This window comes from Erpetoichthys calabaricus, chromosome 4, assembly GCF_900747795.2.
Source record: "Erpetoichthys calabaricus chromosome 4, fErpCal1.3, whole genome shotgun sequence".
NCBI lineage: Eukaryota > Metazoa > Chordata > Cladistia > Polypteriformes > Polypteridae > Erpetoichthys > Erpetoichthys calabaricus.
This window is the reverse complement of record NC_041397.2, coordinates 244,029,922-244,048,844: the sequence shown is the minus strand read 5'-3', so window position 1 is coordinate 244,048,844 and position 18,923 is coordinate 244,029,922. Positions and strand designations below refer to the sequence as shown.

The 18,923-nt window shown below is 35.6% G+C and overlaps 1 protein-coding gene across 4 annotated transcripts in view; it reads right to left on the bottom strand.

Annotated features, from left to right (window-relative positions):
• Window positions 1–247: 247 nt before the first annotated feature.
• LOC114650714 (homeobox protein PKNOX1-like) overlaps window positions 248–18,923 on the bottom strand; it is an 84,606-nt gene continuing 65,930 nt past the window's right edge. For all 4 annotated transcript variants that reach the window (XM_051926756.1, XM_051926755.1, XM_051926757.1 and 1 more), the window contains 3 exons: window positions 10,878–10,954; window positions 2,204–2,376; window positions 248–1,386 (listed from right to left, as the gene is read on the bottom strand). In XM_051926756.1, coding sequence (XP_051782716.1) covers window positions 1,187–1,386; window positions 2,204–2,376; window positions 10,878–10,954 — 450 coding nt within the window. In that variant the 3' untranslated portion in view covers window positions 248–1,186. The remainder of the gene's footprint in view (window positions 1,387–2,203; window positions 2,377–10,877; window positions 10,955–18,923) is intronic.

Sequence of the window (18,923 nt, the reverse complement as noted above, 5' to 3'; positions counted from 1 at the left end):
AATTAAACTTAACAAGGAGTCTTGTTCATTTAACAGATACCTTTCAAAATATCAGTCTGCTCTGAAACTATTTAATGAGAATAACTTCAGTTAAAAGAAGAAATCACAAAGTTCCTGTTGCAGTTGGAGCCAAATTAATTCAGAAATGGAAAAGAAATGTAACATATAAAGGATGGTTGGCAACAGGAGCACAATATTCATTAAAATGTGCATCATGGCAAAAAAGCAAACTTTGCAAGACCATGTGTATTATCTTTATACCAATTTATTAAAAAATAGAAGACTCTTACTTTCAAAAAAAGGAAAACAGTTAAGGATCTGAAATAATGTCCCCAAAAGACAGCATATGTAAAATGTAACAGCCTTTGATTTGCTTGATGCAACTCATTATTTATCTGGCAAAAAGGCAAAATACACAGCTACAACTAACAAAACGTGTAAACAAATATCCTTTAGTAAAGCCGACAAATTTGGCATGTTTACAGTTTAAATCGAAAATACACTGTTGCAGAAAATTAAACTTTACTAAAACTGTAAATATGTTAAGAACTATCTCATCTAAATTACATACTGCATTTTGAAATTCCAAATCCTTACTGAAATACAGTGACCAGTGTGTAATATTTAGGGTTTGTTCTTTTTCACTGATTCTCCCAGTTAAAATCCAGAACACGTGTTAACTTTATTTTTTTTTTACATAATCAGAAATGAAAATAACTCCATCTCAAACCCAAAAAGCACAGCTTTCCATATATTTATACATAAATATTACAAAAAAGCAAGATCCAATTTTGTGTTGTCACTTATAAAAATAGCTTTTTTTCATTGCCATTTTGATAATGTTGGTAAAATCCAGTCTATCTTTATGATTTTATGTATGTTTAATAAGCACAGCTATGATAAAAAAACAGACATGCTATGTGTGAAAAAAACATAGCTGCACTTTTATTGGCACCCCAGGTTATGTTTTTTATTCATCTGCTTTTGCCTTTCATGATTTTATATACCATTTTCATTTGATAAACAAATTCAAAAATAAAAAGTGCACTTCCTAAAACTAACTGTAAAACATATATGAAGTAAAAACAACATTTGAAAAATGTTTGCAGTGCAAACTAATACATATAATCAGTCCATCTCTATCCAGCTCTTTCTTTCTGGGTTCTGAATCTATTTCACATCAAAGCTACTGCAGTGCATCACTTGTTTCCAAACTCAGCCCAGTAATGTTTGTTGTTGACAAGCTTCCACTCTCGTCCTCTCCACTATCCACAGAATCATCATCATCATCACTGTGTCCTCCCATCATAACCTGCTGCACTGCTAAAGTGGCACCATCTGAAGACAAAGACTGGAGACTGTCCACATTTACAGACACCATACCTCCTACAAAAATACAAAAAATGGCAGTTTGCATTTACAGTATTAAAGAATGCAAAGCATTAAAAATACTGTCATAGGCTCACTTATGGACTAATATTTTTGTCAAAAATATCTGCCCTCATGTGAATTAGCTTTGTTCTCATAAAAGACATTTTCTATAAATGACTCATTAATAATCATTTTTACTGATATTTATTTTTGTGCAATAAATATTTAGACTCATTACTGAGCTACACCTATGTAACACTGGGCTCAAAATTACATCAGTTTTTAGAGTGCAAGGTTTGAATCCTGGCCTGGGCACCTACTGTGTGTGTCTGCATGTGATTTTCCAAAGGTACTCCTGTTTTCTTTCACACAGCCACTCACAGGTTAATCAAAAACTCTAAACTGGTCCCAAATCTGTAAAAGTCTGACCTGATTTGTGCATACACTCAGTCACTCCAGTTTAGTTTAGGGCTACCACACAAACTCACAGTGTTACCCTGGATAGTGGGAGGAAACCTGAGTATGTAAAATAAATCTATACTAATATAAAGAGAACATGCAAATGAAATTAAGCTGATTTTAAGAAGTATGTAGCTACATTTCTACCAGCTTCAATACTCTGCTGTCTTTATGTCTATAATCTTTGGCTGTTTCATATCCTAGCTGTATTTATTACTCTTTTAATAATTGTTTCAAAATTTACAAGTCATTCAAAACATAACAGAAAAGTTATGTGAAGATATATGGGATCATGGGATGACAGGAACTCTCTCAACAATATGCAATTTATTAAATTTTTATTATTTCCTGACAGATGATCAAGTATACATACCATCTGACATTGTTATTTCTGAAGATTGTTGCTGATTGACACTGGAAATAATAGAATCTGGCCAAAACCTCTGAAGAGGTCTGTTTTGTGCAGTTTTTTTCTTTGTCTTTGGAGTTTCAGAGCAGCTGGCATCAAGCATTGGTTGAAGAATTCGCCTTCGAGCATTGATGAACCTGGATATAGAAGTGTATATAAAGTATAGAACAGGGAAGATTGGAAAAATTAAAAAAGGAGATGTGCACTTTGAAATTACATTTCCATTTTTTTTCCAGTTTGCAAATATCAACTACTTTAGACAGGTTTACTCCCCTCACTGAGAACTCTACTATGATAATGAAGCCTCTGATTCCTTAGTGTATTACAATACAATAAGGTGGTAGTTTTAGTTGCAGAGGTTATAACTTAAAAAAAGAAGTGGGATTGATTATTTTTGCAAGTGTTTCCAGAAATAAAATCTCCCAAATGCATATATTGATTCAGTGCATTATTATACAAACATTCTTGAATGTTGGTAAAGTAATGAATTTTCACACATTTCACAGTCAAGTAACTTGATCGGTGCATATCTCCTACAGCTCAGTAAATACAGATAAAAAGCACTGCTGCACATATTAAGATAGCTCTTCAGTTTTGTTCAAGAGGATATTTTCATTGAGGCAGTGAAGTGTTATACTTGGACCATTCAGTTGTTCCAGTCTATCAGCTAGAAATGAAAACAATGAAATTTCAGCCCTTTCTATTATCTAATCTTACCTTTTCTACTGGTAAGAAAAACATGGACTTCCTCACATTATTCAGATAGCCTTGTCAACACCATACCTTCATCCAGATTTTAGACAAGTAAAAGCAGTATCTTCCAGATGAAAATAGTAAAAACGCAAATATGAAAGGCTTTAACTTTATACAAAATATAAATTATAAATAGTTGTCAGGCCATCAATTTCTGCAGGATATTTCTATGCTGGAGCAAACCTGAATTTGGGATGTAAATATAAAGCTCTCTAGCAGAAAAAATTGCAATTAGGATGGTAAAGTTGTTTCTATTTTATATCTTTATTAAGAGGAAGCATAAATAGGAAATGGATGATACGTTATAATAGAAACAAAGAAAGAAGAGCTGAAACACTCAAACTATGAAAAACCTCAGTTTCTCCAATGTTATTTCTTGCTCCTCTATTCACAATTTGCTACATGTCCTTTTCCAATTTGTGCCTAAGGCAATCTTCATTAGCTATCTATTACCACAGAACCCTTATGAGTAGGTTTGGTCCGTTTATAGGAGATGGACGTCTGAAGCAGAGCTCCGCTAGCAGCGGCTTTATTTTCCCACGTATTTCATATTATTTAGAGGTATCCTGTATTTAACCCGACCAAGGAACTTCCACTACAATATACAAGCATGAGTAACAAGAAGAAAAGTCAGAAAGAACCAGAAAAGAAACTTAAAGCTGCATCGAAGTCCGGACAGACTTCCGGCCTGAGTGCAGGTGTGAGGTATGGCATCACGGAGATTGACCTGGAACAGGCAGAAGAGTGCGCAGAATTCCTGGGGCCCCGCTCCATTGTATCGTCTCCAGTCGAGAGTGAAAATGGGAGCGAAGGCGCAAGTGACACAGGTCGCGAGGGATCGCCGATTACTGAGGATCATTCGAGACTAGAAAGGGCTCTGCAGGACGTGCTCTCATCTACTCATCGCGAGCCTGTAACAGGAGCTGCATTTTCACTTGCGGAGCACGAAAGCAGAAGCGAACTGTCCGAACTGAAAGAGATGATCGCTACACAGATAGCTACACAGATAGCTACACAGAAAGAGATGAACACTACACTGGCCACTGCCATGGTTACGGCCATGAATGAGCTTAAGAAAGATAACACAAATGATCTTAAGAAGGTGGCCACTGAGCTCAAGAAGGATAACAAAGATAAGGAAACGCGTCTATTTGAACGTTTCGACGTGAACTTTAAAGGCATGTTGGAGAAATTAGTGGAACACATTGAAGAAACTAACTCCAAACTGAAAAGGCTTGATGATCATATTAATGACGTTTCAGACCAGCTGGAAGACGTTAAGCAGGGACTCACGGCTCGAGTGGAAACAGCGGAACAAATGGCATCTAACGCCGATGAAAAAAGCCACAGCTGCGAACTCGGAATACAAAAAACTTGGAGACAGACTTGCAGCCCTGGAGGATGGGTGCAGAAGAAATAATATAAGAATTGAGGGTATACCTGAGAAACGAGAAAGCTCAAGCCCAGTGAAATTTGCAGTAGAATTACTGTCTAAAATAATTGGAGATGACTTTAAACTCGACAATGAGATAGCCACGGCTTATCGCACAAAGATACCAAGCGCCTTTAAACCTAGGTCTTTTATTGTCCGCTTCGAACGACTAAGATGTAAGCTTGATGTGATGGCACTTCTCAGACACAAGCAAGAGATTATATTCGAAAATAATCTTATTCGTATTTTCCCGACTTCTCACCATCAACAGCTGCAAAACGCAGATCCTACAACGACATTAAAAGGATGCTACGGGAAGCCGATATCAAATACAGCCTCTTGTATCCTGCCAAACTGAAAGTGGAAGTTCAAGACGGACATTATATTTTCTTCAGCAAAGAAGAAGCTGAAAAAGAATTAAAGAAGCTGTTTCCGACACTTTTTTTGAAAGTTAATTAAAATTAAAGAGCCGTATTCTATCAAGGCACGGGAAAGACCGATGATCTGATCGCTGGATCCATGTTTAAAGAGACTGGTATTATAATTATACATCTCTTATTCTCTTTTTTTAAAATTTTTTTTATATCTGGACTTTATATGTTATATGTTTATGTTTTAATCAGAGTTATAGAGCTATAGACGTGAGTGTGAAAATGTGGAAGTGATTAAAGTAGGATTCATTTTATTTATTTATTTTTTTATTTCTTTTCCTTTTTTTTTTTTTTTTATTTTATTTTATTTTATTTTTTTTTAATTTATTTATTTATTTTTTTTTTTTTATTTTACTATACCTTAAAGTAGACTGTTTAACTTCATACCCTTGGTTTAATGCTTGTTCTACTATTTATACAATTACCATTATACTATTACAGTATGAATTACCAGGTTTATCCTGGACTAGTTTTTAAAATCACTCCCAGGGTTGTGTTTTTTTTTTTTTTTTTTTTTTTTTTTAACCTTAATATCTTAACTTAAAAGCGCTGAAGATTATTTCAAGATTAAATATTGTTAATGAGAACATTTTCGGCAGATAGTATTAAGGATTTAACTGTAAAAGATATCTCTGTTTTAATTCTGTAACGCCGCTGCAGGGTGGGGTTTGTTTTGTTTCGGACGTGCTCTGTCTCTTCGTATGTCAGAGGACTGGAACATCGCGAAGTGGGGTCTAGCCTCATGTGGGGAGGCAAAATGGGGGGGGGGGGGGGATAAAGGGGGGAGAGAAGGAGAGCAGGTTATATCTAATCTATTCTTATAATCCTTATAATTATAAATATCAATGCAGCAACAGGCTAACATGCAACAACTCCTGGGGAATCTTGAAACTAAGATTAAAACTGCCATATTACCAATTAAAACTATAAAATGACATTAAAAACTCAGAATCAATGTCTCCATGATGGGACAGTTAACTTTGTGAGCTGGAATGTTAAAGGCCTGAATCACGAATTAAAGAGAAAGAAAGTATGCTCTCACCTAACAGGCTTAAACGCTAAAATAGTATTTTTACAGGAGACCCACTTACTAACCAAGGATCAGTTCAGATTACAAAAAGACTGGACTGGCCAAATGTTCCATTCTAGCTTTATAAAGAAAACTAGAGGGGTGGGAATTCTCATACATAGAACAGTTCCTTTTGTAGCATCAGAGGTAGTGTCGGACCCTGAAGGGAGATATGTGATGGTCATGGGCAACTTATATAACAGTAAAATGATTTTGATAAATGTTTATGCACCCAATGTTGATGATAAGGAATTCATGCAAAATCTATTTGCATCCATTCCCAGTGTGAACACTCATAAAATTATAATGGCTGGGGACTTTAATTGTGTTTTAAATCCACTCTTAGATAGGACTCCTGTGACAGGGGGGATGACATCTAATACTGCAAAGATAATTACACAGTTTTTAAAGGATCACAACTTATCAGACCCCTGGAGGTTTCTTAACCCAAACTCAAGAACATATTCGTTCTACTCACCAGTGCATTATAGCTACTCAAGAATTGATTATTTTTTTATAGATAATAATTTCCTGCCTACAATTAAATTATGCAAATATGACACAATTGTTATCTCTGACCATGCCCCTCTAGTCTTGGAGCTAAAATCAATAAGCCCCTCGTACTCACCTCGCAGATGGCGTCTTAACCCTCTTTTATTGGCAGACGAGAACTGCACAGAATTTATATCCAAACAAATCAGCTTCTTCCTAGAGACAAACATGTCTACAGAGGTTTCTGCAGGAACACTCTGGGAAACTCTAAAGGCCTTCCTAAGAGGCCAGATTATTTCATATCTTTCCCATAGAAATAAATTAGAAACCAAGAAAGTGTCAGAGCTAAGAAATGAAATTACTAGAATAGATGAAGAACAAGCCAGGCGTCCAAGTGAAGCTCTTCACAGGAAAAGGCAGGCCTTGCATACAGAACTTAACATCTTAACAACTAAAGAAACTGAACAACTTATTTATAAGTCTAGACAGCATTACTATGAACACGGAGAAAAAGCTAATAAGCTTTTAGCTCAACAAATTCATAAACAAGAAGTTCACAATGCAATACCAGTAATCACCAACAAGAATGGAGAAGAAATCATCGACCATAATAAAATAATGCACACATTTAGAGATTACTATAAGTCTTTATATTCCACTGAGCCCAAAGAAGACAACACGCAATCTAATGCATTTCTGGATAATTCACAAATACCACAAATAGATGCTTTAAGTGCTGAGGAACTAGATAAACCTCTAACGCTAACAGAATTACTAGACGCTATAAAGTCACTACAAAGCGGGAAATCATCAGGCCCTGATGGTTACCCCGTAGAGTTTTATAAGAAATTCTCCACTCAGCTAGCTCCACTCTTATTGGTAACATTTACAGAAGCTAAAGACCACCAAATACTACCTCAAACATTTCGACAAGCATTAATCACCGTCTTTCCTAAACAAAATAAGGACTTGTTACAATGTGCATCATATAGACCAATTTCACTCCTGAATAATGATGTTAAGATACTCTCAAAAATCCTAGCTAGAAGGATGGAGAAAGTGCTGCCCTCGGTAATATCACAAGATCAAACTGGATTTATTAAAGGCCGACATCTATCTTCAAATCTCCGACGCTTGTTTAATGTTATATATTCACCAGCAAAATCAAACACCCCAGAGATATTACTATCATTAGACGCAGAAAAGGCATTTGACATGATCGAATGGAATTACCTTTTCACTGCATTGGAGAAATTTGGGTTTGGCCCGAATATTTGTGCTTGGATTAAACTACTGTATACCAGTCCAGAAGCTTCAGTTTGTATTAATAAAATTTGCTCAGACTACTTTAAACTAGAACGTGGTACCAGACAAGGATGTCCCTTGTCGCCACTGTTGTTTGCAATCGCTATTGAACCACTGGCGGTTCACTGCCGAAATTCTCATCAGATAAAGGGGATTGTCAGAGAAGGACTGGAACAGAAAATTTCTCTATATGCAGATGATATGGTCTTATATATATCGGACCCAGAAAACACTGTCCCTGCTGTTTTAACAGCACTAACAGAATTTCAAAAGATATCTGGTCTTAGAATTAATCTGAATAAAAGTATACTCTTTCCAGTGAACTCACAAGCATATAATATTAAATTAGACACCCTACCTTTTACCATAGCAGATCAGTTTAAATACCTAGGGGTAAATATCACTAGTAAACATAAAGCTCTTTATCAACAAAATTTTGGCGTCTGTATGGAAAAAATTAAGCAAGACTTGCATAGATGGTCAACCCTTCATCTCACTCTAGCCGGAAGAATTAACATTGTTAAGATGAATATCCTTCCTAAACTTCTCTTTTTATTTCAAAACATTTCAATATATATCAATAAATCGTTTTTTAAACAGTTAGATTCAATAATAACCTCATTCATTTGGAACTCAAAACACCCACGTATCCGAAGAGCGACCCTACAAAGACCTCAGGCAGAAGGTGGCATGGCTTTACCTAATTTTCAGTTTTATTACTGGGCAGCAAACATACAAGCCATAAAAACCTGGACACAAATAAATGCACATACACAGGCTTGGTCTGCAATAGAAGTAAAATCCTGTAGTACTTCTTTATATTCCCTGCTTTGCTCTCCAATAAATGAAAGTTATCGCAAATATACTAATAACCCAATTGTGCTTTACTCACTCAGAATATGGAACCAAATTAGGAAGCATTTTAAGATGGAAAATCTTTTATCAGTGGCACCTTTGCAAGGGAACCACCTCTTTCAACCTTCGCAAGTATATCCAGTTTTTAATACCTGGAAAAGTTTTGGGATTAAAATGCTCAGAGATCTTTATATAGACAACATATTTACATCTTTTGAACAATTACGTTCAAAATTTAACCTCCCAGCTACACATTTCTTTTACTATCTTCAAATTAGAAAATTTGTTAAACAGAAATTGCCCGATTTCCCCCACCTTGCACCCTCCAGAATGCTGGAAAAAATACTGCTCAATTCCGAGGAAACAAACACTATTTCCGCAATATATAAAATCTTATTAGAGTCCCTACCTTTCAAAGATCCAAGAGGACATTGGGAAGAAGATCTCTTAATCAATATATCAGAAAAGGAGTGGAAGGTAGCAAAGCAGAGAATTCACTCGAGTTCTATATGCGCAAAGCATAGAATTATTCAACTAAAAATTATATATCGAGCTCATCTGTCTCGCTTAAAACTGTCCAAAATGTTTCCAGGCCAGGATCCGACCTGCGAGCGCTGCAACCAAGCTCCTGCCTCACTGGGTCACATGTTCTGGGCCTGCACCAAACTAACATCATTTTGGACAAAGATTTTTAAGTGCCTCTCAGACAGCCTTAGTATCACAATCCCTCCTAACCCACTAACAGCTGTGTTTGGTGTCCTTCCAGATGGACTTGAATTGGAGAAGGACAAACAAACGGTGATTGCATTCACTACACTCTTGGCACGCAGACTTATTTTGTTAAATTGGAAGAATCCTAATTCTCCTCTTATAAGTCAGTGGGAAACTGATGTTTTATATTATTTGAAATTGGAAAAAATCAAATTTTCAGTTAGAGGATATGTACAAAATTTTTTCAAACTTGGCAGGATTTAATCAATATTATTTTAGAATAAGAGAATTAACTATTATTGTATTTAACTCCCTTCTCCATCTCTTATTTATATAGATATTTACTTCTCCCCTTCTTTTGTCTAATGTTGCCTTATTAAAAAGCTTAAAGAAATTCTCCTTTAGCTAAGCTCTCCTTCTCAGGGATGGGGTTTGATTTGTTTTCAAATTTGTTGGGTTATAAATGGATCTGTTTGTATGGAATGATTACAATGAAAATTAATAAAATAAAAATATAAAAAAAAAAAAGAACCCTTATGAGTAGTCTTTTTATACAAAGCTAACCGCAAAAATAAACAATGTTTAAACTCTTCACGTGAAATGAAAGTGTTGTAGATATACCAAATTTTGTATAAGTTTAGCAAGGAAAGGATTAGGGTTAGATTCAGAAGTAAACATTCAATAATAAGGCCCTTTGAGCTTTGAGGATAAAAAAACAAATAAAAAGGAAGGTGGCTATAAGGGTCACAGGACATCCTTCCTCAGATTAACTGCACCATAAAGCACCACTTAGCAATGCTGCTAAAATAAAGGTGGATTTCAAGTGAGAGGCAAGCACCAACTTGGCAGCAATCATGCCAAGATAGAATAACCTCCACTGGGGATAAAAAAGAGACTTTGAGAGGGAAGGTCCAATTTTGGGTAGGCTGCGGGATGAAATGAGCTGTTGACATATTGCAGCTGAATGAAAATCGGAAACATAAAAACAAAATGCAGTTTGAATCTGAACCCAGACCTACAGGAAAGCACTTGTAAGCAGTAAGATGTTAGACAGTAAAGTGTTAGACAGATTGAATGGGTTATGGTCTATAACAGGGGTCGCCAACTCCGGTCCTGGAGGACTACCGTGGCTGCAGGTTTTCATTCTAACCCTTTTTTCAATGAGTGCCCTGTTTGTGCTGCTAATTAATTTTACAATCTGTTGAAACCTGCAAATGGTTTGGCACTCTCCCCTTTTTTTCTTCTGATATCATGCAGGCCACACTTTACTTCTCCTCTTTTCAGGAAAACTATAGTTACCTCAAACTCTTTTTATTAGGATTAACCTTCCAAAAAATCAGCTGCCAGTTGTAGCGAGCAGTCTTTCTTTTTCAAGATAACTGCATGATGATAAACACATTGCATGAAACTTCCTGAATGAGTTTGAAAGATTTCACCATTTCACATGTCTACTTTGGGTACATTTATAATGTATTAATAATGTGTACAAATACTCTAAGGGATATTTATTCATGTATTTTACTTATATATCAAGACAACTGTGGTACTGCAAAGGATCTGATACTGCCTTAAGAAACTAAGATTTCTTACCAGTTGTTAACCTGAAGAAGGGTCAAATTAGTTTGTGTTGCAATCTGTTTTTTCTCATCCTCTGTTGGATATGGATGCTGCAAAACAAGGAAAAACAGTTAACTGTAATAAAAATGAAATTTTAATTAATGATTAATAGAGTAAATACATAATTGCTTACAGTCCCATTCATACAAGCACTCCAACTGAGGCTGTAACATGCATGTATTCAATTTTAAACTGCATTTTATGAAATTAGGTAAACTGTGCTTCTAAAGTGATAGGAGTGCAAGATTACAAAACAGTAGTACTATAAACTAGAAGAACATTCAAATGACTCACTTCATAAAAAATGCACTTCATATTATTTAGCAAACACTCACTGATTGCTGTCAATATATTTTCAATAGTTCTTTGCTCTTTGTGCTGGCAGTAACAGTTGTACAATTCACAATAAGTGACTTTTTCTAGCAAACTGTTAAATAAAGGTCTGCCCTGTGACATGATCAACTCCACGTGTTTATGTACAACTACTTTTTTATTCACCTACGTCTGCCAACTTACATTTGAATGCAAGCTGGCTAAAAATTGAGTCAGTGCTTTAACATTACTTCTGTTTGCATTCTGAATTGAAATGAGCTTTATGAGAAAGACAAGGCTTTATCTTTTTCTAAACAATTAGTAATTAACATTTTGCAACACAGTCACTATTGCAGAGTTGAAACATCGTATAACATAAAAATGAGGACCAAAATGAGAATCTTGCATCCATTTTTTATAGAAGAACAGCTAGGAAGGTAGTTAAGAATGTACATACAGTGAAGACATCTGCTTTACACTGAAAACATGATTTTAATGTGTTTAAATGTGAATAAATATTATAATTATACAGCATATATGTATTTATAAAGTGCAAGAACAGAAGAATAAGAGTCTGGAGACTACAAATAAATCCATAAATAAATACATTTCACTTAAAAGATAGAGGAGTTAAATGGTGAAAGGGGTAACAAAGCAAAAATTTCAAACAATGCTCCTGAAAAAATACATTCAAAAACATGAAACAAACAAATACATTTAAAAAATGAGTATGCTGTCTCAAATACTGAGCAGCATAAATGCAGATACAGGGAGGTCATTTAGATCTGCTAGCTACACAAATTGTGTTTCACCATCAGGTACCGTAACAGAGTTCAAGAACAGTAATGGCATTTTTTTTGTTAGCAACTACTTTTTTAGGTCATGTCACAAATTAGATTAAAATGAAATAGTGATAACGGAACCTATTTGTCATATTTCTCTTCCTCTGTATAATTATTAGTTTTCATATATTATATGCTAGGGCGGCATGGTGGCGCAGTGGTAGTACTGCTGCCCTGCAGTAAGGAGATTTGCGTCCTAGATGTCTTTGCGTGGAGTTTGCATGTTCACCAAATGGGTTTCTTCTGGGTGCTCTGGTTTCCTCCCACAATCCAAAGACATGCTGTTTAGGTGAATTGCCATTGTTAAAACTGGCCCTAGTGTGTACTTGTGTGAGTTTACCCTGCAATGGACTGGTGTCCTCTCCAGGGATTGTGTCTGCCTTGTACCCAATGCTTGCTTGGATAGGCTGCAGCTTTCCTGTGACCCTGCTCAGAATAAAAGGCCGAAATATTTTTTTCCAACAAACAGTTTTCTGAAAAGCACACAAAGCAATGGTTTCACATGTAAATCAACATAAAATGTCTGTTGCTGCGTGCAGTGGCCACCAGTTTGCCGTCACGTGTGGCTCGAGTCACCGATGGGCGGCAGAGATGCATGGCAGGCAGGTTACCAGGTTGTCTTCACGTGGCGGGAGTGGGGGCAGCAGCGGCAGTCACGGTTGCAGTGCAATGCACCTCTTGTCATTGTAAGTGGTGGTCCTCCCAGGCGAGCATTGTCGTAGCTACGTCAGCTACACAAACATTTTCAGCACCACGTTCAGCTGGGGTCCGATTAGCTGATATGAGTACCTCACTTACATTTTTGATCTCTATCTCTAGATCACTTGCATCAAAACTGGAGTCTGACAAGTCGCAATCCAATTCAGCAATAATGTACAAAACAACGTCCATGGCTTTGTGAACTTGCTTCGATCTCTCACCAGATGTTGATGTCATTTTTGCCTTTGCCTCACTACTCATGTGAGCGCAGAGAATCTTGGTCAAACCAACTAAGCCAATTTTGCTTTTAGCAAAGACAGTTGAACTAAAACATAATGGTGGGTTTGTCACCGTTTACAGTTGATTACCACCCTTTTACCCTCCTTGTTGACTGAAGTTAACATTCGCCCTGAAAGAGTTAAATAAATGGATGAATGGATGTTATATGCCAATCTTGCAACAGAACGTGATAATTTTTGAACTAATTTTGAGTAACTTCATATCAGAGATTAAGCATTCTTATCTTCTTATTAAGAAGTAACAAGATGATATATTGGGATAGCTTAGCTATTAGCTAAACAAATGAGCTTTGTGCACTAAACAATCTCCACTCATCTGTCAAATTTCTTACATGTACTGTATATTCTATGTTCTTATTCTCAGGTGTTTGTTTTACTGAGGTGGACAAGGAAATAACTCAAGGACTAGATATAAATGGCTGCATTATGTCATGCATAAAAAAATAGGGAGGGAGGCATACAGTATGTAAAGAATATGGAAAGAATGAAGGCCAAGCCAGAATGTACAGGCATTGGTAGAAGCTAAAAACACAACATTTTATTTCCTCTTTTCTGACCACTGTGATGCCAAAAATAAAAAAAAAACTTTTTTTTTGTTGTCTGGTACCATTTTGTTCAGGAAATCAAGAGATATCAATTGGTGACATAAACACACAATAACTTTCAGAGATGAAAGAAGACCATTCAGTTCATCAAGCTTTTTTTGGTTTGCTCATAATTAATTTGTCCCAATACTCTATCCAAATTATTTTAAAATCTGTCAGGGTCTTTTCTTCAATCACAAAACTTGGTAGATTATTCCACATTCTTACAAATCTTTGAACCATGAATGTACTATTTATCTAAAGAAATAATGTTGGGTCAGCTTTATTCATACCTCTAAAAATTTTGAAGACCTGGTTTCCTTAGCATGTCAAGAGTTTGAATAGTTGCCCATTTGGACTGGAGTGTACACAACTGCAAACAACTCTCCAGATGCAGTCTCAATATTTCATTACATAGTCTAAATGTAACACCCCTGCATTTATATTCAATAAGTTTTTACTGGGTATGGTATTTGATTGTGCACATACCCAGGGGAAATGCATATTATACTGATCTAAACCAGAAGCCTTGCATATTTTAGTGTTACCCACCTTTAAAGTTGTTTTTGATGTATGTACCACTTTGCACTTGTCTTTAAACTTTATTGCCTTACAGTCTGTTTAGTTTCGTAACTGTTCGGACTTGTTATAACCATGAGAGACTTAAAAAACTAATCCATAATTAAGGAGTCTTTTTATATATTGCTTGTATATCTGAATTATTTAGGTGCATATTAATTTATTCTATTTACTATTTTTAGCATTTTATTTATTCATTCATATACTTATTTTTAATTTGTTATTTTTCTTGTATATTTTTGACATCTTGTAAAACACTTTGAGCTACATGCCTCTTAAGAAAATGTGCTCTAGAAATAACTGTTGTTTCTGTAAGTTTATACTTATCTCTCCTTTTAGGTACCTATTAATTGGTATTTTTTCTTAATGTTTTTTCATAAATGTGTATGAATCAGGATGTCCTGGTGAGGTGGTGCCATCTTTATTAAAAATATGTTTGATTTACCAAATTCTATTTTCCTTCAAACAGTGGAAAAGCACCTATTTAACATGTTTGGTTACAGATAAATTAATTTTAGCATAGACAGTTGAAAACAGTCATTTTTATTAAGATGAGAAGTTAATTGTTGTTTCCATTATTTTATTGTAGGGAAATGTGTTTTTTATTTGCAATGTTCAACTAGAAAACTGCTTTAATTACCATAAATACTGGTTGGTGCCTTTTATCTAGTGCTGCTGAGATTCAGGTTTGATAATGAATAAATGGAAGGGATGGAAAATGGATAGATGAATTGTATGGATCAACAATATTTTGCAGCATTATTTTGTGACTGACGCATAAAGAGAAAAATGCAGTACAGGGTACTTTGTTATTATTGTACTGGTTGTTCTTTTTTCTTTCAGGTTCTACTTATATTTAATACAAAAGTGTTTTTTGAGCTATACATTTCAAACTTGTCAGTTATCATATTGCAAAAATATTCACATGGCGGTACAGAATAGAGATAGCTATATTTGACCAAGGCTTTGCTATATTAATAAATCAGTTAAAAAAATTACATTTTGAAATTCATCATATCACTGATATAAGATTAAAGAACAGCAGATTTTATTATTTTCCGTAATCCTAAAGGAAAATTGGTATAAATAATAAAGAAAAACATTCTTGGGGTTACAGTGAAAGTTAGGGTATTGTTGAGGTTTCCTCTTGAACTGTCAAGAGTGATTCAACAAATGTTCACTTTTCACTATGACTTCAATAAAGCCATGTATGTCCAAACACTTCTCCCTTCTTATTGTACATTGATTATTATACATGATATTGCATGTATTCTCTGTTGACTGAATAATCTTCTCCTACTTGCAAGCATTATAAAGAGTAAAAATATTCTGTAGTACAGAAAGTGGGTGTGGGGGAGTGTAAGAGGGGTTGGAATGTGAAGTCAAGGAGGAAGTTCAGATAAAAAGAAAAAAAGGAGCATCACAACCCTTCCTGACTGAATAAGCACACACTGTTTTAGGAGGCATTTGTTCACTCTTATTTCAGTTAGCATTCATTCAAAGATTACAAATGGGCACGTAGTGAATACAAAAATTAGAGCAAACATCAAAACACAAAAGCCAACAAAACATACATTGTTACATTCAACAGCCTTTGTTGATAATAGCACCCATAAATAAAAATGATGCTTATGCTCAGAAGTACGAGTATGGCATTTCTTACAGAAAAGTTGGGATTTATAAAACACAAACATGCTGTGAAAATTGGCTTAATGTTACAACAAATTCTTCAAATTCAAATTGTTACATCCATAAGTTGGCATTTTAGTGACTCCAGGCAGCAGGAAAATGACATGTCAGTCATATTCCTATTTCCTTGAACTAATTACAGCACAGTTAATTGACATATTTTCTCAGTATGGCTGTCTTCAACATTTGTAAAAATGGCTAATTCATACACTGTTAACTGCCATAGTATGTAACCTGTCTATTTTGTCTATAAAACAGGATGCTGTGTGTTTGGCATAATTGGCAATGGATGTGTAGCTCTTTTGGAGGATACTGTCAATGGCAGGCTACACAAGGAGCAAGACTTTAAGGATGGCAATGATTTTTGGCTCACAATGAAGACTGCCTTATAAGCCAATGTAAACTTCTTATAGCCATTCTCTTAACAGTTGTGGGCTGAACTGGAATAAACATTACTTGGACCATTGCTCAGAAATGGTGCAATTCCTGTTCCGTTACGGGTTTTAACAACTGTAAGATATTTACTGACGGGTGCTCTTCAGAGTGAACCAGCTAACCAGTCAGGAATCTTGCAGTCGTCCCTCAGCAGTATCATCTGTACAGGGTACTGTAATTAAGATGCTACCCAGATACATCCAATTTCCTTATAGTCAAGGTGAGCAAACCAAGATGAAAGGTAATTTGCAGTGATTGCTGATTTTCTTAATGTATTTGGTACAATTGACTGCACATATGTGGTGATAAAGGCCCCGTCACAGAATGAATTTGCTTTTGTAATCATAAAGCACTTTCATTCAATTTATATACAACTAATATTTGATCCTTAAATGTTTCCGACTAATGTTGCAAGATGGTTTAGCTAAACCCACAAAGTCTTTTATTTTATCATATAGTATGGGAACCAGCCTTCATGGTTATGCTATGCGTGATGTTTGGCTTTTTGGTAAGTAGGATTGCAATTAACTTTAGTACAGTGCAAAACATGCATAATCCTTCTTTCAAGTGAGATACCCCCCAGCCCTCATAGCCTGACTCCTCATACCACTCACCAACTCACAAACATCACAAGAGAGGTCAGTGATAGAATGGACCGCTGGTTCATTAAAAGTTAGATAGCAGTGACTTATTGAGTGACTATGTTCAATATAGCCCCACAAAGATTTGCTGCATTGTGATGGCTTGTGCTGTACTCCACAACATAGCACAAAACATGGAGTACCTCTGCTACCTAAATAGGCAAAGATAAGTACCTGGATGACCTAGACTCTGTCTTATAGGACATCAATGCAATTCAAAGGTATTTGTATGATATTGTACAGTACATTGAATGTAAAGAGACTTGTTTGTACTATAGCAAAATTAACATTTACCTTGCAAAATGACTTTACAAATTAAATAAGAACGTATTTAATATAGTCATATGGAAAAGTTTGGGAACCCCTCTCAGCCTGCATAATAATTTACACTACTTCAACAAAAAAGATAACAGTGGTATGTCTTTCACTTCCTAGGAACATTTGAGTACTGGGGTGTTTTACGAATAAAGATTTTTAGTGAAGCAGTATTTAGTTGTATGAAATTAAATCAAATGTGAAAAACTGGCTGTGCAAAAATTTGGGTACCCTTGTAATTTTTTTTACAGACAACCCACAGATCACCTCTAAAGACCTGCAAGAACATTTTGCTGCAGATGGTGTATTTGTACATCTTTCTACAATTCAGCACAATTTGCACAAAGAACATCTGTATGGCACGGTGATAAGAAAGAAGCCCTTTCTGCACTCATGCCACAAGCAGAGTTGCTTGAAGTATGCAAATGTTCATTTAGACAAGCCAGATTCATTTTGGAACAAAGTGCTTTGGACTGATGAGACAAAAATTGAGTTATTTGGTCATAACAAAAAGCGCTTTGCATGGTGGAAAAACAACACCGCATTCCAAGAAGAACACCTGCTACCTACTGTCAAATTTGGTGGAGGCTCCATCATGCTGTGGGGCTGTGTGGCTAGTTAAGGGACTGGGGCCCTTGTTAAAGTCGAGGGTCAGATGAATTAAACCCAATATCAACAAATTCTTCAGGATAATGTTCAACCATCAGTCACAAAGTTGAAGTTATGCAGGGGTTGGATATTCCAACAAGACAATGACCCAAAACACAGTTTGAAATCTACAAAGGCATTCATGCAGAGGGAGAAGTACAATGTTCTGGTATGACCGTCACAGTCCCCTGACTTGAATATCATCGAAAATCATCAGTCAACACATGTCATGTGGGTCCAGTGGTGGTTTAGGCATTGCACGGTGGCATGTTGATCACACACTTGTTGTTTTTTTTTTTTTTTATTTATGCCATCCACACAGAGACCATCTAAAACAATGTTTTTGTGGTCCTCCTCTTCAGTTATACCTCAAGTTCATGTTCACTGAAGTTTCATTTTCTGCATTCTCTGATTGTTTGTGATAAAGATGTCACTCAGGAACACAAATCACTCAGTCACTGTTTGTTGTCATCTCCAAGTCCGTGGATTTTTTTCAATGGGTATTCCAGTTTCCTTCAAAATCCCGAATATGTGCATTTTAAGTTAACTGCTGACTCATTATGGTCTTTGTGTGATTAAGTGTATGTGTGTGCATACAGTATGTACTGTACTTGTCCAGCATTAAACTGGAATATCATTCAAAACATTTTTTTCCTTTGTGCTAAGTTATTCAAGGACAAACTCAGCTCTTTGCAACCAAGTACTGGAGAAGTGAGTTTAAACAATGGCTAAAAGGATGGATGAGTAAATGTAGACTTCCTAGATGCCTGTAGGTCACCAAGTCCTGAATCCACCATCAAACAAAGATGGTGAAGCTTTCATTAAGTTTCATTAAACACGTACAGTATAAAGGCACAAAATGATTTTGCATTGGAATCTTTAGTATTTGTTTAGTGCATTTGTCGAAAGTTTTTAATTTCTGAAAGTTGTTACATGAAGCATTCTGTGCTTTATTTATAGAATACATTATATGACA